Raw genomic sequence first — 26,292 nt, 5'->3', positions numbered from 1 at the left:
TAAAACACCTTAGTTCTGATCTTTGGTTATTCATGGCCTGGTGAAATACACGGGCCACAAAGGCCGTTAGCCTGAAATATGATAAAACACCTTAGTTCTGATCTTTGGTTATTCATGATGATAGAGTGAAATTTATAACTTATTTATTTATTTCACGAAATGAATAGATAAAGAAACCCTAATAACTATAGCATTTATATAGGCCAGTATCCACTAAACGTGCTCAAAAGCGCTTTACAAGGGGTCCCTAGCTAACAATAGCGCTTAACATGTAGGACGAGACATGACGCCTGTTAGGCGATATTCCAATTTTCTTTGGATAGAGGCAGCACTGTTCACGGCTAGGTACTCATTTTACAACTGAGTACTGCGAGAGAATGTGAGTAAAAAGCCTTTTCCAAGGACTCAACTATGCGCCGTTCGGGACTCGAACCCAGGATATTCACGTCATACGACTAGACCGCATGGCCGCAAGACAAACCTAGGTGATTCAATTCTAACAGCTCATTTAAGCTCTCCCCTCTAATTAATGGCCGATCAAATCAGCAGCTATTAAACAGTAACCAGAGTTTTTTTCCAGTTTCTATATTGTTGGCCAGACACTATTAATCTATTTACATTTGGGATACTTTCCGACAGATCTAACTGACCTAGTTTACCAGAAAAAGGGATAGATGAAGATGTAAAGATGTAATTAATTTTTAAGTTTATTTTTAAATTGTATTTTTGCAACTATATGCTGTCACTCCTAACACAGACCAATGGTCAAAATATAGATTGTATAGTCTTGTACATTCTTTGCATGCTCCTTTGTACAAATTAAATAATAATGTAATTAAAACACCATCACGCTCTTACCACATACTACCGGAATCATCCTGATTACCAAAAGCGCTGAATGACCCGTCTCGATGTTTGAAGGTCAGCTCCTGCTGGTAACCTGTGGAAATACCAAACAAGAATCATGCCTATTACCTATCCATGACCATGACTCACTCAATCCTAACACCGACTATATCCGTAGTTTACCCGGGTTACTTTTACCCCATGCCTATTTATTACATTTTTCTGAGACAAATTATAGGCGTAGTATCAAAGCTAATATTTTAGTTTTTACATGTTAATGGTATTTGAATAAACCTATCTATGTACATGCTGATTTTTAATACATTTTTTTTTCAGATTTTGAAAAGTAGCAAAATTCTCTAGGATTGAGTGAGATAACCAAATGAATGAAATTGACGTCTCTCAGCTTTTTGTTACTGTTTTTAGACCGACAGTGATCAGTTCTTGCTAAATTCTCAAAATCAGAGTACACATAGCTTTGTTTGCTGGAAAGCTTGATATGGTGGGAAAAACTGATGAGCATTTGGATTGAATTCCTAGCTACAATCTATAAATATTTTATGTCAATTCAAAGACTTCAAAAGAAACTAGATTAGAATCTTTATTAATGAGATTTGACAATTCGAGAATTTAGTGGCTATATGCTTGATTTTAACACTAACAAAAATAAACGAGGATCGTCAAATATCGACAAAATGTTGTCCTTGAGAGTCATAGATACAATGGAGCTGGAGTTAATCCGGAAATCGTTACTGTTGCTATAATTTCTGAAAGTATTTTCCGCCAGATATGACAGACCCAGCTGCCCAATCACTTCTGGGTGGACAGGGAGGGGGTAGGGGGTCAGAAAATATCTCGACTTCACCGCGTGTGAGGTGACTGCTCAGCTATTGGGACCTCTAAATATTGATAAAGGGACACCTTATTGTTTCAAGAAATATGCTGTTCCGGTTCTTCTCGAGACACTGGTCTATGTAGTTCATACACTGTCATGAATTTAAAAAGCTTGGTGCAACTACTTAATATTAACAAATTACTAAAATATGGATGCACCGCTATAAATCTTAACTTCAATGCGTGTTGCATGCAATACTCAATTTAGATAGGTAAAATTGAAAACCTAGATATATCTTCTATAACAACATGTGTATTCCCATAAAATAATTTAAATTAGCCTCTAAGACTTTTACTCAAAGACTTTATAAGTACTATAATATTGTGAATCATTTTGAAGTAGAATCTATATTTTTGGTATTTAACGTTACATAGAAACGACTCAATATTAGTCTCTAATACACAAAACCTTGGATAAATATGAATCATATATAAATGTAGACGTGATTCATATAGCCAGGAGCTGTTAGTTCGATACCTATGGCCATGTATTCATAAGCTTTTTCCTTGACGGCTCCATACAATTGGTTTGTGTACTGGAGGTATTCAGCAGCGTAAAGGTCCGAGGCCATTCCCAGCAGTGTCTGTTCACCACAACCCAGAGGTATTTCTAGGAGAGAACTCAATCCAACAATGCTCGGGCCTAGCAAATCACCTGGAACAAAAAAAAAGAACTCTTATATAGCGTGATATCCACTAAACAACGTGCTCAAAGCGCTTTACAAAGGGTCCCTGACCAACAGCAACACTAAACTTGTTGAACGAGGCATGACGCCTGTTAGGCGAGATTACAATATTCTTCGACAGAGACAACGCTGTTAACGGCCAGGTACTAATTTTTAACCTGAGTATAATGAGACAATGTGAGTCAAAGACTCAACTATGCGTCAAGCGCAGCTCGAACCGAGGCCCTTCCGATCAAAAAGCGAGTGTCATACCACAAGACCGCATAGCTGCACTACACCAGAAAATCAAATAAGCAAACCGTTGCATATTGATCCAGGAGCTTTTGTAGTGTCTTAAGTTAATTATATATGACCAAGACCAAGACAAGACTATCTCTACTGACCAACGTCAACTGATTTGTAGGTCTGGTAAACCAAATTGTTATTGGCCCACTGTTGTAATGGAAATACTCACAAACCAATGCAAAATTGTGTCCATTAGAAAAATGTTAATTCAAGCCCATTATTAATAACATTTGGTTATCAGAATTACAAATATGTACATGTTGCTCCTGACACATTGTTTTTCCAATGTAGCTTGTATAAAAAAAACCTCTCGAAAGATAATCTAGAAGACAAACTTTAAATCAGTTAAAGCTTCTATGAAGATCGGGCACTCTTAAAAAGACAATTCAGATTATTTGTTTCCTTTGAAAAAAATGAATCCATAAAAATGGCGATATTTATTTTTTGAAAAGAGGAAAAAATCTAATAGTCTTAACATATTTTAAATTACAATTAAAGATTGAAGACAGGGTCATGGTGATTAAATCAACAAACATGCACAATGAGGACTCAGTCAAAAATTAAATGTTAAAACTTTTGTAGTTTTTGGTAAGCCAATGCTATTCTAGTTACATGTTTTGAAGTTCCAAATTCTGAGACGTTCAGAAATGTCTATATTTATAAATTTCCATATCTATCGTCTTAGAAGACGTCTAACGTTTCATGATTATCTAGATTGGTAGTCAATGATTATCATTCTGCAAAAACAACTATATTCAAACTCAATATGTCTACTTGATGATCTGTAAGTCATGACCCCAGATACATGAAAAAAAAACGCCTTGAGGTTTTATATAGCACAATGTCCACTAAAAGTGGTCAAAGTTCTTTTCAGGAGTCCCTAGCCCACAGCAACACTTGACATGTAGGCCGAGACATGACGCCTGTTACGCGATATTACAGACAACGCAATTAAACGGCCAGGTATTCATTTATGGTGAGAAAAAGTGAGTAAATAGCCTTTTCCGATGACTCAACTATGCGCCGCCCAGAGCGGGACTCGAACCTTGGACCTTCCCATCCGAAAACGAGTACCACAAGATTGCATATCAGCATATCTAGCTGTAACAACTACGGTGCAGCTTTAATCTAGGAGACATTGACTTAATCAGATTAAAAAAAAACACTTCCACAATCATGACAGTGGAGAGGTCATTTCCGACTGATGAAAATCCCCTGTGTTTTTACATAAAAGTTTGCATTCAAAGTGTTTTTCTATCACGCAATAATGAGAGTACGACATTCTAAACATACTAAGTCAAATAAATTTTAAAGAGAAAAGTCGTCTTTTAACCCACTCCTTACCAACTGTTGAAAAATCGTCATTTACGTTCCGATTCAACCAATTTTCTCTTTCAGATTTCTTTTGTACATTACCAAATTTGAATAAATATTTTTGTGACAGTTACACGAACTTATACTTATAGCTGTGTTGTAGAAGTCGTTTAGCTGAACAAAATGATTTATATCATCCTACTCATTCCTTTTAAGTTCGAGAGTTAAAAAAAATATTTTGATGTTTTTTTTTGTCTTTGACGTTTTGGGGGAAAATCCGGACAATGTTTGGTAAGGAGAGAGTTAAATCAGCTTTTACATGTCACTCCTGTTTAAAATAGTTCTATCCCAGATACAATTCAGAATCAAAGTTCCACTCTTGATGAAATAAAATTGAATCCATACAACTACATTTTTAATAATATACATATTGTGTTACCAACCAAATGCGGAGACTTTCATGAGCGTTGATTCTTTGACAACATTATGTGGGAGAGAGATGTTGAAACGCGAAATGAACTTTCTTTTGTCTCCAGTGAGGTCTATGTAGACCGGAATGTTGTAATCAAAGGCAGACCCAGGGGCCTGGGGGATATACAAAAACATCAATCACAACACAAGTCTATCACATAAAATACTCACATAAAATTGTTTTAAAGTAAAATATATTGTAAAATGTATAATATATTGGTCGACATTATACGGTAGATGCTGAGACTAGCAAAGAGGCTAAGACGTGTAAACATACTATCGACTTTGTCCTTAATCTTTTGACACTTTGTTTTTCCTGTACTCTTTTCATGCTCGTCTCTCGGTCGTTGAATCTTATGCCATTCTTTAACTAAGATAATGGTGAAAACTGGCTGGATCTTTCAACAATTCTTATAAATAAGTGAATAATGCGGTCCTTTTTCTATTTAATTTTACACAGACACGATCATTTGTTAAAGCATCGAATACACCAAAAAGTATATAAATATAAATCAGATATTATATAATTTTAGATATGATTCATTTAGTTTTCTGTAAATAAGGCTATGTTCACGATCATTTGTTAAAGCATCGAACACACCAAAACATATATAAATATAAATCAGATATATAATATTAGATATGATTCATTTAGTTATCTGTAAATAAGGCTATGTTCACGATCATTTGTTAAAGCATCGAACACACCAAAACATATATAAATATAAATCAGATATTATATAATATTAGATATGATTCATTTAGTTATCTGTAAATAAGGCTATGTTCATACTTACAACTACTTTAATATGCTCAGAGGTACCATCAGCTGCCCATGGAGTTTGGACCCGAACATGAATCTCAATGACACCCATAATCAATGGGACGATAGGGAAATATACAGATGCAGTGCGTCCTGATCTCACCTTGGAATGGAAAATAAATTACTTTCGTGAATGAGGAGAAGAACTCGTGACGTTACACCTTCCACCATTCCGGTTCACATCTCATTGGAAATGTTTAACCAGTCCTCCGGAGGACTAACAATGAATAGGTTAAAAAATACGGAATGATACGGAGGCATAACTATTGTAGTATAGTAGCAGGATGCATCGGCAGATTCTTATGCTTAGGGAGCGTTCACATATTACGTCATCAGCTAGGGGGGGAGGGGGGGGGGTCTACCAAATGTTGACATGTGTTGACATGGGGGAGGGGGGGGGGGTCAGACCCAAGATGATGTCATCAAATTTGTTCCTTTCAAAACAGCTAAAGATAAATTTCTATGATGAGTATTGCCCATCTCTCAAGAAACAAGATGGGAAAGGGGTATCACTTCTCAAAAGGCGAACTTGCCCTAAATGTTCATTGTATCACTCCTCGATCACAGCAATGAAAGACCATTCACGAAAATGCGGCATACAAGAAGAACAGCAAATGGGAGAAAATGATGACGATGAAGATGAAATTGATGATACTATTTATAGTACATTGCCAGAGGTCCAAGGCAGAAACATTTTTGAATCAATTAATTTTATGTTTGGAAATTGAAACAGAAATTCATTCCACTAAAAACTAATATGCTATAAAATAATTTGCCTCCTATACTATTCTAAATTAACACTTTCTGAATTTTTTTTAATAAAGCACCGGCCCAAGTACTAATTAAATAATGTTGTTAGATTTTATCTTGCAAATTTAAATTTTATGTCCCATTGTATCGTAAAACATAAATTATCAACAGTTCTGAAATTAATAAAATGTCTGAAGTGTTTTATCAAACGTTGATAATCAATGTTTATGGTTTAAAAACGAATATAAATCTGTGAAATTAAAGTTATCTTTAGTTTTTATTAAATTAGATGACGTCATCATCTGTTGGGGGGAGGGGGGGGGGTCAGGTCAATGATGACAAGTGATGACTTGGGGGAGGGGGGGGGGGGGGTCTAAAAAGGGCAAATTTTTGATGACGTATAATGTGAACGCTCCCTTACGGGACGAAAATGAGCGAGGATGGATAACCTTGTGCGGCTATGCGGTCTTGTGGTATGACACTCGCTTTCTGATCGGAAGGTCCTGGGTTCGAGCCTCGCTCGGCGCATAGTTGAGTCCTTGGAGAAGGCTCTTTACTCACATTCTCTAACAGTACTCAGGTGTAAAATGAGTACCTGGCCGTTAACAACATTGATTCTGTCCCCCCAAAAATTGTAATATCACCTGACAGGCGTCATGACTCGTCCAACATGTTATGTGTTGCTGTTGGCCAGGGACCCCTTGTAAAGCGCTTTGAGCTCGTTTAGTGGATATTGCACTGTATAAAAGCTCACATTTAAAAAAATTGACGACCAGCATTTATTTCGCTAGAAAATAAGATGCCATCACTCTGAAACCAGAATATCAGTTGCGCAACGTATGTATCCAGTCCTACGGAGGACTGGTTTTACACTTTCAAAGAGATTAGAACCGTGTTTTGACATCACACTAGTGTTCCCCATTCAGTGAGAGTATTTTATTTAGAATCAGAAGGCCAATACTATTGATATTATAATTTCATTGGTATTAAATCATTCAATCCTAGCGATTTTTCGACTTTTCAAAAATGGAAAAAATGTATAAAAAATGAGTATGTACATAGATAGTTTTATTCAACTACCATTAACATGCAAAAACTAAAAACATTAGCTTTGATTCTACGCCTATAATTTGTCTCCAAAAAATGTAATAAATAGGCATGGGGTAAAAGTAACCCGGGTGAACTACGGATATAGTCGGTGTTAGGGTTGAGTGAGTTAATGGTTGCCTTAAAACACGAGTATCTAGTATTTTGTTGCACGATAAAATTGAATTATATTTGTTGTGAATTATCATTTTATTAAGTCAGACCAAACATGACGCTTATCTAAATCTTGAACACATACGTGAGGTTGCTGTGACCTCCTCTTTTGTTGAATTTGATAATGATCATTATGATGATGATGATGATTATTATTATGATGATTATAATAATAATAAATTGATATCATGTAATGATGATGTTGATGATGTTGAGATGATGATGATGATGATAATAATGATAATAACTATAATAACAATATGATGATGATGATGATAATAGTAATAATAATAATAATAATAGTAATGATTATAATGATAATTAGAATAATGATGATGATGATGATGGTGATTATGAAGATGATAATAATGATAATAATGGTAATAATAATAATAATAATAATAATAATAATAATAATAATAATAATAATAATAATACTTATTATTATTATTACTATTATTACTATTCTTCTTATCATTATAATTATTGTAATGTTATAAATGTGATAATAATGATATTGGGAGATGAGCTGATATCGGAAAGTATTAGCTAGATACCTTTACAAAGGCTATTTGGTCCTGTTGTATTTTGTAATCCCCGCCATTGCAATCCCGATAGAGGTTCATAAAAGCAGCGTTCTTAGGGAGCGTGATCATTATCTTTTGGTCCATTTGCATGTCGTTGAAAACTATCACCTCCAGTGCCACTTCCTCACCCAATATGATATCAAATTTAGGGAACACGACGACGAAAAAGAATGGTTTCATAACGGTAAGCTGGCGGAGATAGGAAAAACAATGAAATCATATTATATCAAAGCAGGACACGTTATAAATACATTTTACGTTGTTGAATCGATTGTTCATCTTTAATATTATTCATACCTAAAACTTGAAATGAAAAATCGGATTTTATTGTTTTTAGATTACATTAACGCGGATAAGAAATTTGCGCGTTACCATAACACTTATAGGTACATTATTCAGGTTAATTGAATCTCAATCCTGCGCTATGTGTCTATTGATGACTCGCTTTCGGATCGAAGGTATGGGTCAAGCCTCGCTCGGCCAAGTTGATCTGGAAAGCTCTTTACTCACATTCCTCGGTACTGTAAAAATGACGTTGTCCTGTCAAAAATGTAATAGCCTAACAGAGTCTGCCGTCCTACATTTTAATTGTTGCTGTTAGCAAGGACTTTGGAAGCGCATTGAGACAGTTATTATATTGCGCTACATAAAAGCTTATTTCAGGATAAGTTGATTTCTCACATCACCATTAATTATGACCAAAGGTATATGGAAAGCGCAAATTTCTTACCGTTAATGTAACAAAACAATAATCATTTTTCATTTCAAGTCCTAGTATGAATAAGTAATAAGAATAACAATAATAATCACCAATCAATGTAAACATTCATTGCTTTAAAGATTTTTATACGCATAACTTACCGTCTAATAAATCTTATTACTTATTCTGATCATAAAATTTGAAACGATTAAGAAAGTATGCATTTTTAGTCTCAAACTTTACAGTTCCTACTTTGAATTATCCCTTCGTTCCTAATCGTCTTTACTAGTTTCTTCTTCTTCTTCTTCTTCTTCTTCTTCTTCTTCTTCTTCTTCTTCTTCTTCTTCTTCTTCTTCTTCTTCTTCTCCTCCTCCTCCTCCTCCTCCTCTCCCTCCCTCTTCTTCTTCTTCTTCTTCTTCTTCTTCTTCTTCTTCTTCTCTTCTCTCTTCTTCTTCTTCTTCTTCTTCTTCTTCTTCTTCTTCTTCTTCTTCTTTCTTCTTTCTTCTTCTCTTCTTCTTCGTCGTCTTCTTCTCCTCTTCTTCTTCTTCTTCTTTTCTTCTTCTCTTCTTCTTCTCTCCTCTCTTCTTCTTCTTCGTTCCTTCTTCTTCTTCTATAATATTCTTAAAGCTTATCTTTCACTTGTATTTCTTAACTATCCATCCACTGTTTCTCTTCTTCCTCGTCTGTCCTCCTCCCTTCCTCATCTTCTCTTTTATCTTTCTTTGCGCTATGGTCTATGTAGATACTCGCTTTCGATCGAGTCCTTGTTCGAGCTCGCTCGTGCATAGTTGAGTCCTTGGAAAAGACTCTTTACTCACATTCTCTCACCCTACTCAGGTGTAAAATGAGTACATGGCAGTTAACAGTTCTTAGATTTTCTTTCTACTCGTTATATTATTATTATTATTATTATTATTATTATTATTATTATTATATTATTATTATTATCAATATTATTATTATTATTATTATTATTATTATTATTATTATTATAATATTATTATATTATTATTATTATTATTATTATTATTATATCATCATCATCATCATCATCATCATATCATCATTATTATTATTATTATTATTATTATTATTATCATTATTATTTATTATTATTATTATTATTATTATATTATTATTATTATATATATATTAATCAGTATTGAGTAAAATAACAAATATATACCTGTGTAGGTCCGAGTGGCATCCCAAATCCTGACTCTTTGTTAATGGAGAACCCATTGAGGACCCACGTTGTAACGGTCTCTGGGACTTTTACAAAGTATACTGCCTCGCCATTGGCGCTGAAAAAGTATGAAACTTTGTAACATAATAATAAGAAAAAATCCTTATTCACCATAGGAATTGTCTCAAGGCCTCAGGAACTGAATAACCAGCTCAACCGCAGTGCACACGCAAATTGAACTAGGCGAGGTACTTTCAGTACATAGCCATGCGTGGATCGAACCGTACTTCGTACAGCAAAGACTACGTGCTCCTTCCCAAGTAGAGATTTTTAAACGAGAATAATCATATTTTCGTTTTTTTCGTTAACAAATTGATCTCTAATCTTTGGGCACAAGTTGGAAATAGGCAGCAAAGATTTGAAATTTCAATCGTCTGGAATTTATTTTAGTAACACCTATCTATCCTTTGTTGGCAGTGTGTATATTAAAACTAAAGTCAAGGTCCTGTCCCTTCAGCGATTTGAGATAACTGTCGAATCTTCCAAATATGAATCATGAAATAAAACCCCCAGGAAAAAGCAATAAACAAATAAAATACACACACAAAAATTAAGAAACAATCACCCCCCCCCCCCACAAAAAACAACAAAAAACAAACGACAGACAAACAAAAAATAAACCAGACTAAAACAAAGAAAGAACAATAAAAGACCAAAAAACTGAGATTAAAAAAAATTAAAACAACACAAATAATACAAAAACAACACAAATAATACAAAAACGTCAAAAATAAACCAAAAAAAAAAAAAGAAAAAAAAAAGAAAATAACAATAAACAAAAAAGAACGAAACCCCCACCCTCATAAAAACAAACAGAAAACAACAATCAGGTTGTTAATTTCAAGCTTTTTTCAACACAGATGATGCTAAAAAGGTGGAATCTTCATTTTGATTCTGGTATTCAAGAAGACCTGATCCTTATTTTTATTTTTGGAAATTGAAAAAAAACCCACGAAACAATACAGCTCCTGAAACTCCAAAAGGATTCGAACCCAAGTTATTATTATTCATAGATGAATAACTCCGATCTCTTGCCAACGACTTACCAAATAAAACTTTATAAAAGGATAAACATTCAACACACCATACTTCAATGTCCGTCCACAACCAGCTTTCTGGGAAATGAGTCCACAGCCGTCCAAACCGGAAGAAAGAAGACTCTTCCACCAATCCGTCAATTTTGCCTCCTGATGTTGGGGTATTGTTGAGACGTTTGGAAAATTTTCTTTCATCTTAGTCAGAAAAAAAATAATTAGTATAAAAATTGTTGATTTCTTGTCATAAAACATTTCAAGCATACTGTAAATAGAAATGAAAACTGCAAAGCAAAACTATGGACATTAAACAAGACATCGTCGATCTGATTATTTAGCAATGTATTTATGTTTTCATCGGCAGAAGAAGGGTTTTGAGCCCGAAACGTTCCGTGTTTGGTATTTTGTTCTTTTTTTAAAGCTGTTGTATTCATTTTTGTTCATTACTTTTTAAATGCCGGTTTGTAAACTTTGAAGCCATTTTTCTAAAAACATTTTCTACAGATTGTCTACTTCAAATGACCATGCACAACTCAAAGAATTATTTTTTTTTTTCATGAAATAAACGGTAAAATGTAGGGAATGTTACACTCTTTCACAGAAAACCATAACTCATTTTCTACAAAACGGGATAAGTGGACCGTTTCTTAAGAGCGCTTCATATATGTGTCAGTGCATGACGTAATCAGTCGGAAGGTGAAACTTTGGATTTGTATTTTCTGAAAGAATATGTTCCCCAGAGCATTTTAATCTTTATTTAAAGTAAATCGGGTGATTTTTCATGAAGTTATGGTCAGATGTATGGGAAACGTATCCAGCAACTTTCCTAAAATTTCATACTTTTTCAACTTGACTAGCTGTAAAAAATATTTAGAGGTGAAATTTGTCTTTGATGTTTCCCAAAGATGATTAAAAAGGTTGATTTAATCATTTATGACAAGAACTCATTTTTGATAAAAACTGACCTACTAACTAAACTTGGTAATATCTCAGTTCAAAACTTTTCACCATCTGACTGATTATGTCATTCACTGTATTTTATCATAACTATCAAATGTCAATTGAGAGAAATGGTATAGATAGTATGCAGATGACGTCACTCAGGCCTTTGTTATTGTTTTTGCCATCCGCGTTTGTGAGTTGTTCTCACTAAACTGTATTAACAAGACTATAAAAGTTCATGGTTACACAGAGTTTGTGTGTTGGTCCGTTATACTTCCGGATGGCAATGTTGTGAACTCCTTGGCCAAGCGCATTCTATCTATATTCTTCCCATCGAGTAAAACTTACACGGAGAATGGTATCTATAGAATCGATGATCGGTCATAACAATAAGTCCTGAACCCTGTTGTATTGAAAAATGAAAGAATGTTAGAATCACCATTTCCTTCACCTCCATTCACGAGAAAACAATTTGTTTCATAGAACAACAGTAAGTGTTAATTACAGGAAAAGGGAACGGAAATGATTATGTCGTTGCAGTTAGATGCGTGATTTAAGTCATTAAAACTCATTCGAGTCGTATTCAAGTGAAGGGTTTATATCCAAACGCCTTTTTGCATTTATAAAGAAAAAATAAACGAAAAAGAAAAATAGGAGATGATCTACCCATTAAAAAAAGGTAATTTCTTGTGGACGAGATACTTAGACATAAAATTTGTGACAATTCTCTTTTTCTTTTGGTGGCTTTCTTACCTGCAAGATGTGTTTATACGTTAAAAGTGATATTCCAATGCCAAACTACATACATGAGTATTCTTGTGTACTGTATCTACAGATTATAGTTTTACAATGGAATAATCTAGAGATGATATATTTCTATTTTCATGAATTCTTAGTAAATTATGCATAATATTAATAGAATTTCCAGAAAAGAAAGAGAATAAAAAAAAAAAAAACAACAAACAAAAACTATTGACTTACCCAGAACGTTTCATAAGCATCCTTGTCACTGCTAGAGTCAGCATAGTGTGAGTACTTTGCTGTCGGGTCGAAGGATTGTGAGTACCGCATGGGGTCAAATACATCCAAGCCGTAATACAACTGTCAAATAAATGAAATAGATTGACATTGTCAATATGCCTAAGAGAGGGTGTATTATTAAATTGTTCACTGGAAGCAATAATTGCACCGTCTAAATGGTCAAACATAAAAAAATACGTATTTTGTACAAACACCAGGAGAGAAATTCGCATTTATTACATATTTAATTTATCAAAACCAACCCCCACAAGAACACAAGAACAACAATAAAAAGAAAATAAATATCAAATTAACAAGAGGATCCTTTTTTTTTAAAACCACAGCCCCCCCCCCCCCCCCCCCAATACAAAGAATGGAGAAGTATTAAATATAAAAAGGTTGGGTATTACTAGATTCGGGTTTATTGATTTGTGACAACTGCAGCGTTAGGAAAAAATTCATTGGAAAAAAAAACGAAGTAACATTGAGTTCTATACAGAGGGCAGAGAAAAGCTCATTTCACATTGAGGTCTATACAGAGGGCAGAGAAAAGCTCATTTCACATTGAGGTCTATACAGAGGGCAGAGAAAAGCTCATTTCACATTGAGGTCTATACAGAGGGCAGAGAAAAGCTCATTTCACATTGAGGTCTATACAGAGGGCAGAGAAAAGCTCATTTCACATTGAGGTCTATACAGAGGGCAGAGAAAAGCTCATTTCAAGGGCCACCTTGTAAAGCGCTTTGAGTACATTAAGTGAAGATTGCGCTATATAAAAGCTCAATTAAAAACAAAATCCACTAGATACAACAAAAATCCTTTGTTCAATCTCACACTAGCAAAAGGTCCAACACTTTAATAAATAAATTAATCAGTTAACTTTCGGACTTTGGAATAACAAATTTTTATACATTTGGCCAGAACACTATTAAAAACTTCAATGTTCTCTATTTTAATAGCATTGTGTCTATGAGCAGTAAGACAGTTTTAAGGATTTATATAGCGCAATATCCAATAAATCTGCTCAATCATTTTAATACGGGTTATAAGACAATGGCAATACTTAACATATAGGACGAGATATAGCGCCTGTAAGGCGATAGAGCAATTCATTATTCGCAGGAGACAACGTTGTTAACGGTCAGGTTCTCATTTTACACTTGATAGCGGTGAGAGTATGTGAGTAAACGGCCTTTTCCAAGAACTCAACTTTGCGCCGCTCAGAGTGGGACTCGAACCCGGGATATACTGATCCAAAGATAAATGTAATAGCAAATGTCATAACACAAGACAACAAAGCCGCAGTATCACATATGGCAATTTATTGCCCACTGAGTTAACTTTGAAAAAGAAAATACCTTCTCTCTCTCTCGTGATTTCACTAAGACTATTCTTACAATGGAAAAATACCTTCTCTCTCTCGTGATTTCACTAAGACTATTCTTATAATGGAAAAATACCTTCTCTCTCTCGTGATTTCACTAAGACTATTCTTACAATGGAAAAATACCTTCTCTCTCGTGATTTCACTGAGACTATTCTTGTAATGGAAAAAATACCTTCTCTTTCGTGATTTCACTAAGACTATTATTGTAATAGAAAAATACCTTCTCTCTCGTGATTTCACTAAGACTATTATTGCAATGGAAAAATACCTTCTCTCTCGTGATTTCACTAAGACTATTATTGTAATGGGAAAATAGGTCTTTCGTGATTTCACTAAGACTATTATTGCAATGGAAAAATACCTTCTCTCTCGTGATTTCACTAAGACTATTATTGTAATGGGAAAATTACCTTCTCTGTCGTGATTTCACTAAGACTATTCTTGTAATGGAAAAATTACCTTCTCTCTCGTGATTTCACTAAGACTATTCTTATAATGGAAAAATACATTCTCTTGCGTGATTTCACTAAGACTATTATTGTAATGGAAAAATACATTCTCTCTCGTGATTTCACTAAGACTATTCTTACAATGGAAAAATACCTTCTCTCTCGTGATTTCACTGAGACTATTCTTGTAATGGACTCTTTGATCGATGGCGTGTAGGTATACGCGACCTCCTGGGTCAGCAATCGTGTAGATAGCCATTTGTCTGTTCGGCTCGATGCTGTTGTCGTTGATGGCTAGCTGAACCTGATGAGGAATGATTCTTAGATTGAATCAGTGTGTGGATGCATGAGATTTGTCATAATGATAATGATGATGATGATGAGGATGATAATAATAATAATGATAATAATAATAACAATTATAATAATAATAATAATGATAATAATAATAATGATAATAATAATAATAATAATAATAATAATAATAATGATGATGATAATAATAATACTAATAATAATAATAATAATAATAATAAAAATAATAATAATAATAATAATAATAATAATACTAATAATAATAATAATAATAATAATAATAATAATAATAATAATTATTATTATTATTATTATTATTATTATTATTATATTTTTTATAATCATCATCATCATTATTATCACTAGTGATATTACGAACTATAAATGAATAATCATTTTCTTACTTCGTTCGGGAAATTGCCCTGTATTTCAACGTGGTAGCTGTCTGCAACAATTTCGCCATCAGCCTTCGTGTGAAAGACAATAATCCTTACAGAGGGTATCATATCAACCGTAGCAGTGACATAAAACCTGGTTGTGTTGGAGTGCTGGCCCGACTGTCTCTCAGAATGTATCAATAATCCTTTTGATAACACCTGAATTGATGTGAAATGAATGGATTAATATATCTTTAAAATCTTAATCTGGAGCTTTTTTATATTGTGGCCATTATGGTCTAGTAGTAGTATGACACTAACCTTCGGATCGAAGGTCCTGGTTTTGAATCCCGCTCGAGGCAGCGCATAGTTGAGTCCTTGTAAAAAAAAAAAACCGCTCTTTAATCACATTCTCTCACGTACTCAGTTGTAAAATGAGTACCTACATGGCCGTTAACAGCGTTGTCGATGTCCGAGAAATTTGTAAGAACGCCTAAAAGGCGTCATGTTAAGTGTTGCTGCTGGTCAAGATGCACGTTTAGTGGATATTTCGCTATATGAAAGCTCAAGCTCAAGTTTTTAAAAAATGCTACATGACTCCAATGTATCGTCTTGTACCAATGTGAAGTGTGTCAAGAGTAGTCTATGACCGTATGGATCACTTTTATAGCACACTGATTCTTGCGATACGTCTTGGGTTAGATAGATGAATTATGAGAATAACAGTTTTTTTTTACCGAACTAAAATTTTAAAAAAGATATGCCCTTCCGCCACGAAATCATAAGATATCGTCGCCTTGGCATTCCACGAAGGAATATAGAAATAATTCATCAAACAAGATGTCTGGTGTCAACAGGAATCACCCATGTTGTCCAAGTGAGCAAATTGGGGGTTAATAATCTTGACCAAGGGAAAAAAAACGAAAGTGCCTGAAGCGGGGCTCGAACCCGGGACCTTCCGGATCACAGTGCAATGCCTTAACCACTCGACCACTTCGCCTGATAATGCATTGACGACTGTTTATCGGAACACCTAAAAAGTGAGTGAAAGGAACCATCTGGTCAAGTATCTTTTACCTATGCTTTATCCCCGAATGACTCAAGTTAGACACAACAGTTTGATAAATATCAAAATGTACAATCATATAATAAGCTAGTGTTGATATTAATTGAGCTTTTTCTATAGCGCAATATCCACTAAACGTGCTCAAACAAGGGGTCCCTGGCCAACAGCAACACTTAACATGTATGACGGGGACATGGCGCCTGTTAGGCGATATTATAGTTTTTTTTTCGGACAGAGACAACGCCGTTAACGGCCAGGTACACGAATGTGAGAGAATGTGAGTAATTTTTTCCAAGGACTCAACTTTGCGCCGAGCGAGGCTCGAACCCAGGACCTTCCGATCCTAAAGCGAGTGTCATACCACTAGACCACATAGCCGCGCGATATTCATGATTCTGCTAGTCTTTTTGTTTGGTGAATGTAAGAGAAGCAATCATGTTTGCATCGAGCACTGTTTCTTTTTTATGGCTCATGCTCCTTATGGATAAAAATCATTTCAGGTGCCACAATTTTACTTTTTTTTACATTGAAAGGAATGTAATTTGTGTTTGCATCTATCAGTTATATGCGATTCTAATATATCAAGAAGAATACTAACACATACATCAATAGGGAGCGTTCACATATTACGTCATCAAAAATTTGCCCTTTTTAGACCCCCCCCCCCTCCCCCAAGTCATCACTTGTCATCATTGACCTGACCCCCCCCCTCCCCCAACAGATGATGACGTCATCTAATTTAATAAAAACTAAAAGATAACTTTAATTTCACAATATTTATTATTCATTTTTCAAACCATAAACATTGATTATCAACGTTTGATAAAACAGAAACTGTTGATAATTTATGTTTTACGATACAATGGGGACATAAAATTTAAATTTGCAAAGATAAAATCTAACAAACATTATTTAAATTAGGCTACTTGGTGCAGGTGCTATTAAAAAAATTTCAGAAAGTGTAATTTAGAATAGTATAGGAGGCAAATTATTTTATAGCATATTAGTCTTTTAGTGGAATGAATTTCTGTTTCAATTTCCAAACATAAAATTAATTGATTCAAAAATGTTTCTGCCTTGGACCTCTGGCAATGTACTATAAATAGTATCATCAATTTCATCTTCATCGTCATCACTTTCTCCCATTTGCTGTTCTTCTTGTATGCCGCATTTTCGTGAATGGTCTTTCATTGCTGTGATCGAGGAGTGATACAATGAACATTTAGGGCAAGTTCGCCTTTTGAGAAGTGATACCCCTTTCCCATCTTGTTTCTTGAGAGATGGGCAATACTCATCATAGCAATTTATCTTTAGCTGTTTTGAAAGGAACAATAGGCTTAATTTGCCTATGTTTTGATGACATCATCTTGGGTCTGACCCCCCCCCCCTCCCCCATGTCAACACGTCAACATTTGGTAGACCCCCCCTCCCCCCTAGCTGATGACGTAATATGTGAACGCTCCCATACATGCATGCATTTGCTGATACATAATCAGAAATACAACAAAAAAGATATTATAGGTACCTGATAAGTGAAATACTCCAATTTGTCTGTCGCCTTGACTACAAACTCCATGATATCGCCAACCTGAGCAAAGACATATGAATGGTGCATTCAACCACATAATCTGGAAAAACAAATATTTAAAAATTTGGCCAGAAAACTCGTCGGTCTAAATGACTCTCATCTTAGCAAAAACTCTCAAACCCGGGACTTCCGCGAAGTTTTTGAGAGTTTTTGCTAAGATGAGAGTCATTTAAACCGATCGATACTTGAAGGACGAGTTTTCTGGCCAAATTTTTAAATATTTATTTTTCCAGAGTGCGACAGAAAAGGAATATCAGCAAAATATAAATATTTTTATATGACCATCATTAACCAGTTAACTGCAGTACCCTGGAAAAAACATGCATTAAAAAAATTGGCGAGAAAACTCGTCCATAAAATATTGGTCAATTTGAATGACCCTCAACTTGGAAAAACTCTCAAACCTGGAACTTCGCAAAGTCGCAGGTTTGAGAATTTTTGCCAAGATGAGGGTCATTTAAATCAATCAATATGTAAAGGAGGAGATTTCTGGCTAAATTTTAAAATTCATATTTTTTTCCTAGAGTACGACAGTAAACTGGTCAAAACATTGTTGGTAATCCAATCCATTGTAGAATTTTCTATGTCTTTTCTATTTAAAGGTCCCAAGAGTTCCAAGTAAGCTCTACTATAAAATGATTACATACCACGTAATTCTTCATCTCTCCTGGATAAAGCTGAATAAAGGAATAACTTGGTGAGTAACTTGATAGCACTTTCAAGGTAGCTGTTGCATCACCATAGTATGCCTGAAAATGAAGCAAAGTCAAACGAGTCACTATTATAACAACAACAATGAAAAACATAAATAAAAGGCACCCAAAACAATAATGTGTTAATATGAAACAATGTTTTGTCTAAATTGTGACTTAACGAAAACTCACTTTGCTGACTTCATTGAACTGTAAGAATTAGGTAATTGACATCGACTTATCTTTGTTAAATATTTATTGGTATATGATATATTGACAATTCTGGGTCGACTTTTTCTTAAAAAGAAACATTGCTTTATTATTTCAGTTGTAACCTCGAGATAAATCGGATACCAAAACAAGAATCTAAAGCTAAAATGTAACCCACGGTCTCAAAGAGGTATTATATCGGGATTGACTAGATGATGGAAATCGAGTGTATAGCCACAAACATGAAACTTCGATTAATTTATATTCGCTGTCGTGGAGTATAAGTACAATTTCCTTACATTGCAAAACAAACCTAAAAGATCATATTTCGTATCATTTTAATCCTACTTCAAGTTTTGGGGTCCCATTCATCCCATTATAATAACGCTTTGAGACGGTGGGCTGCAAATGACCACAGAAATGTAACATTTCAGTTTTATCATTTTGATAGAGCAACATTTTTTTTTGCATTTTATTTTATTTTAATCATTTTCCACGATACTTTGTGTATTTTTGTGTTGGCGAATGGTTTGTACCCGAAACGTCCATTGCCTGTATCGTTCCTATACGAAGCCTCTCCATTTTCACTCTTTCGTTAGTATTTTCACGATCACAGGCTTCAGGCAGCCCCTACCGTTTTCTACAAGGAGAGGGTTAAGCTTTAGATGGCAACAAAGTAAAGACGCACCGTGATCTCCATTGCAATGGCTTTCCTGTCTGGAACGACTTGAAAAGAAATTATACCATCAACTGGGATAGTCTTGTAGATTCCCTCCAAGTCTTTTTCTACAACAGGCACTGGCAGACTTTCTGCTTTGTTTGAGCTTAAGGTGGGTGGTGGTCCGTCCATGTCTAGAATAGACAGTCTCGTTGTGATACTGACACCATTGTCTTTGATGCCTGTCAGAGGTCTTCCATCAGGTCGTGATAATTTCAGCTTTGGGAATGTATTTGAAGAATAATTAGAGATGCATTCAAGCTTAGGATAATACCAAAAAAAGCCCCCCAAAACAGCAGGTACACTCAGAAATAACAGGAACATCATGCATTCAATATACACAATACATAACGTGAGCAAGGAGTAACAATAACTAACAAACTTAATTAGAAAGATCGTATTACAAATAAATGCAAAAAAAAAAGCAAACGCTATTTAGGATGAAGAAACATACGACACAGGAGGGAAAGAAAATGAAAGTGCTACAAAGGCTTTGTTAGACTTACACTAGCAGATCTGTCTATGACCCTCACCACAAATCAGAAATCCAAGCAATAGAAGGAATACAAAACAGAAAAGTTAAATTTATAAATCAAAACAACAAAGATAAAAAACAGAAAGCTGATTTAAAGCTTGAACCGCCACAACATAGAGGTAAGCGTGACAAAGTGACACTATTTTGCAAATGCCTGCTCAACGACCAATTGATATTACGTCTCGGTGATGTTCAACAAAAAAAGAGGAAGCCATCCAAATGTATGGTTACCCATCAAGAATGGATGTCCACTTTTACTCGTTCATACATACAATTGACATTGAGACAGTGGAATAGTCTCACATCTCAATTGAAAGAAAAGCACTGTGGTTTGTGGAATCTTCAAAATTGAAGTTACAGACTTATAAGGAAGAAGAATAAGAAATAAACATATCAATATTTGAAAACAAATTGGAATTATTGCGTTTGTTACTTGGGAAGTATTTAGAAACTTACTACAACAGTTTAAATAGAGACATTCTCTTCTAAAGAAATCGCATCTCATTGTTTTATATTCGTTTTACAAACCCATACTGCTTGTTCATACAAATTATAATATACCAGATTCAACGTGATTTTATTCGGAGTGTTATTTTTCACAGCACGTTTGTTACGATGTATGCCTCTCCTATTCAAAATACTTTCTGTAAGATTTGGGTAAGATCCAACTTCCTAATTAACGAAATGTCGAACACCAGTATTTGAAGAGAATTAAGCCGTCTGTGTCTCCTAGTATGAAAATCAAAGAGATATTATTTTCCCAACAATTTGCAAAACTCCAAAAAAGACGGATATATGTTAAAACTATATGGAAATGAAAAATGTCTTACATAAACCGTGTAATCCAGACTGGGTTTAAATCTTGGTGCATTCATGATGGGGAAGCTCAAGACCTCCTCCGTGACAGGGAATCTAACGGTGTTATTTCCACAGTACATCTTTCCCGTCATGGCTTCAGTAACGATTGACTTCACGAATAATGTCTGGTTGTTTAAATCTTGGGCAGCCCGTTCGATTTGAAGCATGGGAATTGTTATCTGAGATTGTCCTTGAGTAAACTGGCGATCAGAGGAAATTGTGTCAGGTAGACTAAACAGAATACATTGATCATTAGAAAAGCATTAATTTAACCAGTTAAGTGCCGTACTCTGGAAAGACACACATTTTGAAATTTGGCCAGAAAACTCGTCCTTCAATTAATTTTGATCGATTTAAAAGACCCTCATCTTGGCAACTCTCAATCCTGGCACTTCGCGATGTGGGTCATTTAAATAGATTGACAAATGAAGGAAGAGTTTTCTGGTCAAATTTTAAAATTCGTGCCTATCCGGCAGTTAAGTGGTTAAGAAAATTTTCAGAAAGCCACAGGTTTCAGTATGATTGAAAAACGGAAGGTATCTTAATGGTATATATTGAAATGTGAATTAAAGTTGTCTAGCCAAGATGGAAGAAAATTCATATTAATTTTAGTCTGATTATATTAGACGCTATCAACTGGTTATAAAGCGCTTTGAGCACGTTTAGTGGATCATTGCACTTTATAAAAGCGCCATTTTTTATTGCCCGATCTCTGAAACTTGTGTGGTTATTTAAAAAAAATTAATTGGACAAAATATAAAGTTTCTTAAACTGATAAAAACTATAACTTCATATTTCCGGTCAACTCAACTAAAAAGCCACACATTCTTGCTCCTGGTTCACCATGAAATGATTACTGATTTGAGTCGATAGGTCACATATGGTTTCTTATTCATTGAAGCCGAATTCTAAATGCAAAATAACTACTAAATGTAATTACGTCACTTCCCATCCTCAGATAACTCGGGGTCCCGATTGCTCAGTTGGTAGAGCACTCGCTTCATACGCAAAGGGACCAAGATCGACCCGGAGTGAAGTCGAGATCTTTCTCTGATATCCCCCCTGTCCGCCCAGCAGTGATTGGGTTGCTGGGGCTGTTTATTCTGACGGAAAGTACTTTGCTATAGACTAAAATCCTATCCAAAGGGTAGCAAAATTGTTATTGTCAGTAACACGGAAGAAGAAGCCGAGATAAACTCCTTTTCCATGGTTTTAAAGGCTCTGAAGGACTTCGACATATTACCTCTGAGGGTTACAGCATGTATATGGATTGGTAACCGAAGAGCTGAAAGACAAAGACATGGGCATAACATAATAAAGAAATATCGATATATTCCATTTACTCACAGGTAGATCGATATCCAAGAAAGCTGTTACGTTTTTGATTTCCTCGTCTGTCATGCCATCTTGGATAAGACTGGCCAGGATTTGAACTCTTCCCTCCACCGGCTTGCCGGTTGAGAATCTGATGATAACATTAACTCCACAAATTAAATTTGGTGACACTCACACGAAGTGATAACTTAAAGAGAATAATCATCAAACGTTCTACCAATACTCGATCCTTCCTTCTTCTTTCAGCTTATCCCACATTTTGCAGGGTTGCCATATAGAATGAATGCCACATCTCCTTGCATCTACCAATCCTCGATAAAAACTCATTTATCCAACGAAATGTAAGTACATGGAATGCACTTGATTTTGATACCAAAAAATGCTGTAACAATAAATGCTTTCGAAAATGCAGTTGATAGAGAACTCCGTGCCTTGAAGTACGTATACAATAATTAAGAAGCCTGTGGTGAAAAAAAAATTATTTATGCACCAGCGTGACCTTTTGTTTGTAAATCTCCGATGTTGAGTATTTATATTATCCCTGCATTAATTTGATCTTTTCCTTTGTTTGTATTAACTATATAGGTATACTTATATTATATTTGCAAAAACAACTGAGAATTAGAGGTCTTTTGACCTATGTAACTCTTAATGATTAAGATTATTAAAAAGTATCCACGTAACCAGTTTCTCCAAAATCATGAAGCCATTTAGATAAAAATCATCATTTACACAGACAGTGCTGTCTCCAAATGTGCAATGATTCATTGCAATCAACACTAATGCCGACTATTCCTAAGACCTAAACTTGTAAACATTGAATAACAGATTCAGTAGTAATCACTATTTATCGTTTGCGTTGAAATGGATCTCTACTTCAAATTTAGCGCTTCGGAGTAAATTTACTTCAAAACTGTATGTGCTGCAAAATTTCGATGATTTCTGAGTTTTCCTAGGATATTTTATCAGAAACTTATGTTGTTGCTTTCATGATTATTGTTGTCATTAATATTTCATTTTAATATCAACGTTGTACATTTATGATTCATTCGATCATGACCAATTTTCAATAACTAGTATTCTATGATAGTAATTTTCGATTTTACATTGCCGTATTGATATATTTTTTCTTACATTCAAAGTTGTGTAAAACTGTTAATGATACAATGCAAGCTATATGAGATTTTGTAATTATAAACTATTGTATAAGGTATTTAAATAATAATGATAATAATAATAATAATAATAATATAATAATAATAATAATAATAATAATAATAATAATATATAATAATAATAATATAATAATAATAATAATAATAATAATAATAATAATAATAATAATAATAATAATAATAATAATAATAATAATAATAATAATAATAATAATAATAATAATAATAATAATAATAATAATAATAATAATAATAATAATAAATAATAATAATAATAATAATAATAATAATAATAATAATGATAATACACATTTATACAGCGCTCGTTCTCATGTAAAACACAAGCTCTGGGCACTTTACAATATAAATGATCAATTTTGAGTGGAAAAAATAAATAAATAAATAAATAAATAACAACAATAACAATTCATAGCCAAATCAAGGATACATAGGGTCAATAAAAACAAATACAGTAAAGATGTGTTTGAGATTCTTTTTAAAGGCAGGTAAAGACTTACACTCCCTCATTTAATGGATAATTCCTATATTCAACCTTTAGTAAAATAAGATAAGATAGATAATCTCAATCCATTTCCAAAATTGACCAAAATTAAACACAACCCCCCCCCCATTTCTTCCAAATACAGACATGCATGTCGTGACATGACAACTGTAAGGCGATATCACAAATTTTTCTCTCAGTTCCAATTGAGCGTTTATATAGGGCAATATCCACTAAACGTGCTCAAAGCCCTTTACAAGGGGTCCCTGGCCAACAGCAACGCTTAACATGTAGGACGGGCCATGACGCCTGTTAGTGGTATTATAATTTTTTCAGACAAAGATTACGCCAGGTACTCATTTTACATCTGAATACGGCGAGAGAATGTGAGTAAAGAGTCTTTTCCAAGGACTCAACTATGCGCCGAGCGAGGCTCGAACCCAGGACATTCCGATCCGAAAGCAAGTGTCATACCACAAGACCACATAGTCGCAGTTCTCTCTAATTCGTCTTCTATTATGAATGAATTTAAATGCAAAGTTTTTTACTTCTATCTTTTAAAAAGTGTTTATCCTATAAAGGCGCAAACTGGCAAGAATAGAAGAAGAGGAAATAGAAAAAGTACAGCCGATGCGATATAATTATTTGATAAATCTCATAGCAAATACTTACTTAGCTAATACGTAGAAAACCACATCCTTTTCACTTTGTAACACATATGACGGCAACTTAACCATAACTTCAAATAGAGGCTTTGCTGTGATAGTAAAAGATTGAAATAATGTTTACAAGAAATTTGAGGGTATTGGCTCATAACTATCTGTGTCCTTTTTAGATTGTGCGAACAATTGTGGTACAAAGTTCAAGTATTCTATTAAAAGAAATACGAACGTGCAGTAATAAGTATAGCTTCTCTTAGATCTAATTATTTAGCTTGGAAATCTCTAACTCTAGAATAGGATTTCAAATAATAAAGAATTATCTAATCATTAATTTCTTTTGGGTTATTGTTTAAATGAACATTAAAAGACCTCTTTTGGGAATCTTTAAACTTAAACTAGTTTCCGTTTGGTTCCATTGCAATCTATTACTACCCTGGCAAATTAAGATTTTAGAGAAATGCTCATTAGGTGCATTTCGCTTTTAAATATAATATTGCTCCTATAGGTTTGAGTCAAATATGCTTCCATGAAAAGTAAATACAATAATTCTTTTAAGTTGGATTTCAATGTTAAATGAAGAATATTTACTATTAATCAGAACATACCATATTCTAAGACCATGAATGATTTTTTGTTGCTCTGTCCCTGTTATAAAAAAGCAAAAGAAAATGTGTCGCGATTACATTCCAGAAAGGGAGTTTTCTTGAATTTGACACGTTCAGCCATTTACACGATCTGCTGACATTGTGCTTAAATCTTTCATTTATTGTAATAATTAGACCATAATCCAATGGTAAGAATGATATGACAAGGCCATTAAAATAGTGAAGGTAAAAGAGTAATAAAAAAAAACAACTAAAAATAAACAAACTAAGAACAAAAAAAAATAAATAAAATAAAACAAAGCAAACGCTAATACTAACCAGCAAAACAAAATACAACGAAAAATAATAAATAGAAATTGAAACACTCGCCCAAAACTATAAAAAACCCACAAAAGTTACAAACAACAACAAACGCCCCCCCCCCCCCCCCCCCCCCAAAGAAACAAAATTAAAAAACAACAAACTAAAAAAATATCCCATCATTGTTGATAACATCAGTACTGTAATTGTATTGATAAAAGTAAAATTGATAGCGGCAAAAAAAAAAGTAATGGACGAATGAATGTGGCTGCGCTGTCTCTAAGGACGCTTCCCGTGAACAATGTGTGTGTTACTTCGGGTGTGTCAGTCTGTTCTGAGTATTCAGTTAGTAATTTATTTCCATAAGTCTCTGCCCAGTGCAAGTGTTCTTAGCTTTTGAAGGTCATCACGTGTGTTAAGGTGCTGAGGCAATTGGATGTTTCCTTGTGTTGTTGAAATCGGTTCTTCAGTTGTTGTTTCTAAATACATTTGATATTTTTTGAGATCCTGCTTCAATGTTGTTGGAAGTGAAGTTGGTGTACGCCCTCTGTATTTGGCTCCTTGTTTGATGTAATCATCCATTGAGGTTTGTGCTGGAATATTTTCATCTCGTCGGAGCACGTGTCCGAAAAGCTTCCATCTTTGCTGCTTTATTCGCCT

The 26,292-nt window shown here is 34.3% G+C and overlaps 1 protein-coding gene across 2 annotated transcripts in view; it reads right to left on the bottom strand.

Annotated features, from left to right (window-relative positions):
- LOC144971551 (CD109 antigen-like) overlaps window positions 1-26,292 on the bottom strand; it is a 71,565-nt gene that overhangs the window by 14,346 nt on the left and 30,927 nt on the right. For both annotated transcript variants that reach the window (XM_078912570.1, XM_078912571.1), the window contains exons 9-26: window positions 25,333-25,372; window positions 24,738-24,822; window positions 22,401-22,518; window positions 21,026-21,253; window positions 19,631-19,879; window positions 18,688-18,789; window positions 17,978-18,040; window positions 15,414-15,605; window positions 14,849-14,998; window positions 12,820-12,939; window positions 12,187-12,241; window positions 10,947-11,094; window positions 9,803-9,920; window positions 7,887-8,105; window positions 5,294-5,422; window positions 4,469-4,610; window positions 2,219-2,395; window positions 859-940 (exon numbers count right to left, since the gene is read on the bottom strand). In XM_078912570.1, the coding sequence (XP_078768696.1) occupies window positions 859-940; window positions 2,219-2,395; window positions 4,469-4,610; window positions 5,294-5,422; window positions 7,887-8,105; window positions 9,803-9,920; window positions 10,947-11,094; window positions 12,187-12,241; window positions 12,820-12,939; window positions 14,849-14,998; window positions 15,414-15,605; window positions 17,978-18,040; window positions 18,688-18,789; window positions 19,631-19,879; window positions 21,026-21,253; window positions 22,401-22,518; window positions 24,738-24,822; window positions 25,333-25,372 (2,417 nt within the window). The remainder of the gene's footprint in view (window positions 1-858; window positions 941-2,218; window positions 2,396-4,468; window positions 4,611-5,293; window positions 5,423-7,886; window positions 8,106-9,802; window positions 9,921-10,946; window positions 11,095-12,186; window positions 12,242-12,819; window positions 12,940-14,848; window positions 14,999-15,413; window positions 15,606-17,977; window positions 18,041-18,687; window positions 18,790-19,630; window positions 19,880-21,025; window positions 21,254-22,400; window positions 22,519-24,737; window positions 24,823-25,332; window positions 25,373-26,292) is intronic.

This window comes from Berghia stephanieae, chromosome 4, assembly GCF_034508935.2.
Source record: "Berghia stephanieae isolate SIO BIC M18660-M18661 chromosome 4, UCSD_Bste_1.3, whole genome shotgun sequence".
In the NCBI taxonomy this organism is placed as follows: domain Eukaryota; kingdom Metazoa; phylum Mollusca; class Gastropoda; order Nudibranchia; family Aeolidiidae; genus Berghia; species Berghia stephanieae.
Note: the sequence above shows the minus strand (reverse complement) of the source record. Positions and strands in the feature narration are given on the sequence as shown.